Source organism: Bactrocera latifrons, unplaced genomic scaffold (genome assembly GCF_001853355.1).
Source record: "Bactrocera latifrons isolate USDA-ARS-PBARC rearing strain unplaced genomic scaffold, ASM185335v1 scaffold_245, whole genome shotgun sequence".
Classification (NCBI taxonomy): domain Eukaryota; kingdom Metazoa; phylum Arthropoda; class Insecta; order Diptera; family Tephritidae; genus Bactrocera; species Bactrocera latifrons.
In genome coordinates this window covers 285,532-291,431 of record NW_017536019.1, presented here as the reverse complement: position 1 = coordinate 291,431, position 5,900 = coordinate 285,532, and the positions used below count along the sequence as shown (strand labels likewise).

The 5,900-nt window shown below is 35.5% G+C and overlaps 2 protein-coding genes across 4 annotated transcripts; both read right to left on the bottom strand.

The window, feature by feature from the left end:
• Window positions 1-919: 919 nt before the first annotated feature.
• Window positions 920-1,778, bottom strand: LOC108969236 (glutathione S-transferase 1-1-like). Of its 2 annotated transcripts, none has more exons than XM_018933830.1 (2): window positions 1,702-1,778; window positions 920-1,622 (listed from the first exon to the last, which is right to left on the bottom strand). In XM_018933830.1, the coding sequence occupies exon 2, from the start codon at window positions 1,608-1,610 to the stop codon at window positions 966-968; it is 645 nt and encodes a 214-aa protein (XP_018789375.1). In that variant the 5' UTR covers window positions 1,611-1,622; window positions 1,702-1,778; the 3' UTR covers window positions 920-965. The 2 variants fall into 2 exon arrangements, with proteins under 2 accessions (XP_018789375.1, XP_018789374.1); XM_018933829.1 differs by having other exon boundaries at window positions 1,695-1,751.
• Window positions 1,779-3,483: 1,705 nt separating this feature from the next.
• On the bottom strand, window positions 3,484-4,730 carry LOC108969241 (glutathione S-transferase D1-like). Of its 2 annotated transcripts, none has more exons than XM_018933838.1 (2): window positions 4,632-4,730; window positions 3,484-4,164 (listed from the first exon to the last, which is right to left on the bottom strand). In XM_018933838.1, exon 2 carries the CDS (start codon window positions 4,155-4,157, stop codon window positions 3,528-3,530), a length of 630 nt encoding a protein of 209 aa, XP_018789383.1. In that variant the 5' UTR covers window positions 4,158-4,164; window positions 4,632-4,730; the 3' UTR covers window positions 3,484-3,527. The 2 variants fall into 2 exon arrangements, with proteins under 2 accessions (XP_018789383.1, XP_018789382.1); XM_018933837.1 differs by having other exon boundaries at window positions 4,615-4,633.
• Window positions 4,731-5,900: the final 1,170 nt, after the last annotated feature.

Below are 5,900 nucleotides of genomic sequence, written 5' to 3'. Positions count from 1 at the left end.
TTTTTTTGTTTACTACTCCTCCGTTAAAACTGCTTATATTCGTAAAAGCAACTTCACAGCTGTTCAACGCTCAACTGAATTCTTGCTCATGACTGTGTGTCTATTTAAGTAATTTTCGATGAAAAGGTAAAAACATTTGTTTCTTTGGAGATGCCATACACGCTAACGTGCACTTAACTTTTATTCTCATAACAGCAAAGTGGGGAGCGTGAAGCGCTGAGAGCAACGAAAGCAATACCTTCGAAAATACAAAAGGAAAAAGTGCAGTACCATTGTTTTAAGCTCRTAGATTGAGTTTTCTTTCGAAGTGCATTTCGGTAACGTACGCGAATACACACTCCAAACAAATGTGAATGACTAACACGAAGAGCTGGCTGCGGTTTCCTATAGAATTRGGTAAAATCGTAACGGTATCGTGTGATGTTTCAATGCATCTCGGAGCTATAACAGATTTAGTGAAATTATCGCAAGATTCACGAATATTTGGGTATAAGAGCTCTGTACAAAGTGACAGTCATTTTACTCCGAAATCCAATCGACAGTCATCCAAAGCTTTGGCTGGCAAGGTTATCCATGAATTGGGATTCGAATTGCCTCCGAATTCACCGCATTCTGAAGGTATGGCCACCAGCGACTACTTCTTATTCTCATATGTCAAAAGAATGCTCGTTGGGAAGAAATTTTCGTTGAATAAAGAGGTGACCGCCTATTTTGAAGCAATGGACAAATGTCGTCGACAAGTTGGAGGGTCACTATAATCAGTGTATCACTATTGAAAGGAGCTATGTTTAATAATAAAAAAAGAATATCGTCGAAAAAAAGGTTTAACTAAGGTAAGCCGGGGACTTTTGACCTGTTATATAATCAGCTTAAACTGAAAGACTCACATTTTTTATAAAAAAAAAAAAAACACAGTGACAATAATTTATTCAGCTTTCAATAGAAAGAAACCTGGCAGAATACTTTTATTTCACAAAGTATTGTTTGATTGACAAAATATTATCCAAATTCTGTTGATAACCTGGAGCAACATTCTTCATGTTCTCGTACCACTTCTCAATATTGGAGTACTGTTTTATGTTCACTTCACATCCCGGTAGAGACGCAAACGCATCCAAAGTGGTCACTGTAGCCAATAGTGACAGATCAGCCAACGTCAGTGTATCACCAACTGCAAACTCGTTACCACCCAAAAGAGTATTAAATAATTCCAACTGTTTCTTCAACTTTTCTAATATTTCTGGATCGCAAGGCGTTTTCTTAAGAATGGCACTTGAACAGTAGCTCCAAAAAACGGAATAAAAATCAACATCGAAGTAAAGTCGTTGATTGATGAGTCCACGTTTTTGAGCGCAAGCTGGATAGAGGGAATCTGATGTAGCATGTTGTTCCACCAGATAGATCATGATGACATGCGAATCCCATACAGAAAATCCGTTATCCACCAAAGTTGGTACAGTGTGTTGCGGGTTAATCTTAAGATATTCGGGCGTTAGGTGCTCACCCTTGCGTAAGTCCACCGGAATTTTATTTAACTCAACGCCAATTGCTTGAGCTGTCATGAGTACCGCGCGGCAGGGGCCTGATGCTGGACTGTAGTAAAAATCCATGTTACTGATAATCTGCAAAAGAAAATAAAACATGTTGTTATTTATGTCAGATATAAATAAATGCAGTTGGAACACAATTCTTTCAATTTACGTATTGCACTATTTTTGATGCGCCTCGGTAGCAAAGTCTTTCAACACCGACCACTTTAAATTCAATACTAAATCTTATTTAAAGAGTGGTCTACAGCACCTGCTTCAGGAGTATGATTCGTAAAATTAATATAAATAAATATGTTTCTTATCTGTGAGAGTCATAATGAAGGAGCGCTAAATTTCCAACACATTTAAACGAATAACATAAGACACCTTAGATTTGTTTTGAATTAATTTTGTACTTTTGCAACATGTTGCTCCAGAGCATAMTAATTTTGTTCACCTAATGGTTGTTTGTATCACCTAAAACTAATCGATATACTTGATCAGGATAATGAGAAGAGTTGAAATCCACATGTCTGTCTGGCAATTCGTCCGCCTATGCAAGCTGTAACTTAAGCAGATATTGAGATACCCTAATGAAACTTGGTACATGGGTGCATTGGCAAAAAAAAAGACGAGTTCGTAGAGGCGTAATCGGATCACTGTCACGCTTTAGTGTGTGCCACCTTATGACCAAAAGTTGTTGAAATCTAATAAAAACTGTTCAAGACACTAGGTACCGAATATTTAGACCTCGGTACCTACAGATGACTTTTKATCAAAAATGTCGGTCAATGTGTGATATACTTATATAACTGGATTTAAGGGATAATCTGTCTGTAATCTGGATGTCTGTATGTCAAAAACTAGTTGAATCGGACTTCCGTTAGCCCCGATTTACTTATTATAAAGATTTTCGAATTTCCGTGTGACTTTGTACCGCATATATCAGCTAATATGTGAATTATCTCAATGAAAATGAGAGCGTGTGTTTTACTGATAACAGTGCATTTTTGTGCTTAAAGAAGATGGATTAAGCGAAAACTTGGCCTAGCTCCTATATAATTAATATCAGGATTTTCGAATATCCGATTGATTTTTACAAGTTGCAAGAGTATAAAATGTTCATTTGCACCCGAACTTAGCTCTTCCTTACTTGTTAAATCTTCTCCTTGGCTAACATTTCTTTGCCGTGACAAATTGATCAAAGTTTTCGGGAGCTTTGGGCGACTTTCACCGAGTAACTACCAGAGACTGGATTGTCCATTGCACTGAGGTGCCACAAATCGATGCAAAAACTCGATATTATTGCCTTTGAGCACTGCCACATTGTCTTTTAACAGTCGAACACGTTAGCATTTACTTCCTCGTGATGAAATTCAGCAAACCAGTGCTTGTCGGAGGCCGTAAACGTGTCAATTCATTACTTTGTCCGATTTGTGTTTTAATTTATCTGAAAACAATGTCTTATCAAAGCACGAAATTCACTTTTTTCCAAAATAAACAAAAATAGAAGAGATAAAGTAGCATAGAGACCAACAACTTAGGAACTATTGAATACAATGCCAAGGTACTTAGACAGCGATCAAGTGTAGGCTAGGACCCGAAACCATGGAATTTTTTTTTATCGCGAACATTAAATACTATTCAATGTAGTAGGACAGCTATTATTAAGTTCCAACCGAAAAAGTTCAAATATTCCAAATAGTCTCAAGWTTTTATTTGCAGCATTTTCAAAAACTGCAGGCCAAATATAATTACTGATATGACTAACGATAGATCGATACGATTATTCGTGTCTGTTTTTAGGCAAGCTTTCCGCCGCAGGATTTTGTAACTTAAAAATTGCCAATCTGAAATTTTCAGACATCGCTTACCTTAAACTCTTCATTTTAATTTCAAAATAKTGGACATCTGAATTTTTTTTGAAAYTTTACATTTTTATTTAAATAAATTACTCCAGCAAACCTAAGTACAGAATTAAAAATACATATTGTAAACTTAAACACCTAATATTTTTTTATATTCCAAACAKCCAGCCCAGTTTTCTTCCCAACCGGGTGCAGTCTTCTTCAAATCCTCATACCATCTGGCCACATTGACATATTTACTGAAATCGTATTTGACAACATCATAAGATGACACAGTTGCCAGCAATGAAATATCGGCCAGAGTATAAGAATCTCCAGCAACATATTTCCGTCCCTCCAGGAATGTGTTCAAGAATTCAAAAGCTGTGTCGACTGCCTTGTACTTCTCTGCGTCGACTTGTTTCTTGAAGAGGTATTGTTGGATATATGAATTAACAAAGGCGCTATATATTGTGGAGATGTCGAAGAAGAGCAGTTGATTGACGACAGCACGCTTCTTGGGGTCTTTCGGRTACAAAGAGTCATTTTTACCGTATTTTTCGGCCAAATAGATGATTATGGCACGCGACTCCCAAATAGAGAAACCGTTATCCACCARTGTAGGAATTGTATGTTGTGGGTTGAGTTTAAGAAATGCCGGTTTCAAATGCTCTCCAGCAAACAAATTTAGCAGTTTCTTATTCAATTCGACTCCCAAAGCTTTGGCGGCCATCTCGACGGCGCGGCAAGGAGCGGAAGCAGGAGCATAGTAAAAATCCATTTTTAGCCTACAAATAATTTAAATTTTATAATTAGATTTAGATAAAGAAAATTAAAAGTTTTTATACTCGTATCGCAATAATATCTTGAAAAGAACAGATATAGATCAACGTAAAAGATATCACACAGAGCAAATTTTATGTACAAAATAATATTTCAYTTGAGAGATCTTCTGAATATCAATCTAAACTCTTCTAAGTTTTAATTTTAATAAGTCTRATTGCACTATGATCAATTTATAACCAATGAGAGATAAAGTCAACTATTTTGGCGACTTAGCATCAGGATATTATTTAACTATTCGTTAGATCACTGAGAAAATATCTCATATTAAATTTAGTAATCACTGGAAGATTAGCTACTTTAAACAACATTTTAATCCACGGAGTTCTAATGTCTTTCCACAATAAGTACTACAGGACGTCTCCTAACGTTTGCCTCAATACTTATGTACATACATCTAATCGTAACTCACTTGTATGGAAGGCGGATACGTGGTGATTCTAGAAATCGCTTGTATAAGTTCAATGTCGATACTGAAAATYCAATAAACGCACGCTTCTTTTTATACCAAAAATATTCCAAGATTTTAAGCAAATAAATAAACGGTTCTTCTTCTTCCAAAACGGCTATTCTCTTCCAAAATTGGTATATACAAAACGTAAACAACAAGAGAGGCGCGTGGTCAGCACATATTGCCGAACGGTTAGCGGAAAAGCAAACAATTAGAGAACACCTTAGTTRGGGCGTTATCAGCATTAGCACTGAGCATTTGTTTAATCAACTATTTTTTCACCTATTTTAATTATTATTTTCGCAAACATTTTTCGTCCAACATATTCCTACAGAGTATAATTGTTTTGTTAATCTAACATTATTATGATGACTGGGAGGGATGGGAGGGGACTACTTTGAAGGAGTTGAAAGGAACAAAATCACCTTTCAATTTGACTTTGCCTTACTTATATCAGTGCTTGCGTACTAAAATGTTAAAATGTTCGGTGGCACCTGACCTTACTTACTTCTTACTTTCTTAAGATTATAAATTACTAGTATGTACTTCTTCGGTTAGCAACTCAAAWATTTTTAGAATTATGATATCTTCGCTAAAATTATCTGTGTATAGATATGTATGTATGTACTTTTAACACKTCAGCATTCGGTTTTAAAAAGCAAGAACTTAATAAAGAAATTTATTTCAAGTGCAAACAAGGCGAGTAGAATTTATTTGAGAACCACTGAGCTTAGCCGAAGTGCATTAGTTCTCAATATGCGTCCATCAGTTATCTATTTCACCATATTTCGACATTGCTTGATAATGTACATTGGGGTGAGCAAACAAAAAAAAAACCAGAAGAACAACGTGAAATTCGGCTGCAGCAAAGCTATAATATCCGTCACAGATGTATTTGATCGCTCAGTTTGGATCACAGCAATAATCAATAAGGATCCGATCTGGAAAATGAGTTCAGCTGTTCCGACGAAAGAGCATCTTCAAAGTTTCCATAATCATAATCATCATAAATCATGTATTTCATTACAATGGCATCTGAACCATTTATTATATTCTCTTTTTTTATCGTGGATTCATGACCTATCTACCTCAGAGGGTTTTTGCAATTCAAAATTGGTATAAAACTTTGAGAAGTAAATAAATCAAAATTTGCAGTTTTATTGTTTTTGATTTAAAGTCTTCATATTTTACCAAAAATTCCTTAATTCTATTGAAATTATATACATATAT

What these genes read in the sequence shown, in the direction of transcription:
- LOC108969236 (XM_018933830.1), bottom strand. Translation starts at nt 1,610, where the DNA reads ATGGATTTTTACTACAGTCCAGCATCAGGCCCCTGCCGCGCGGTACTC.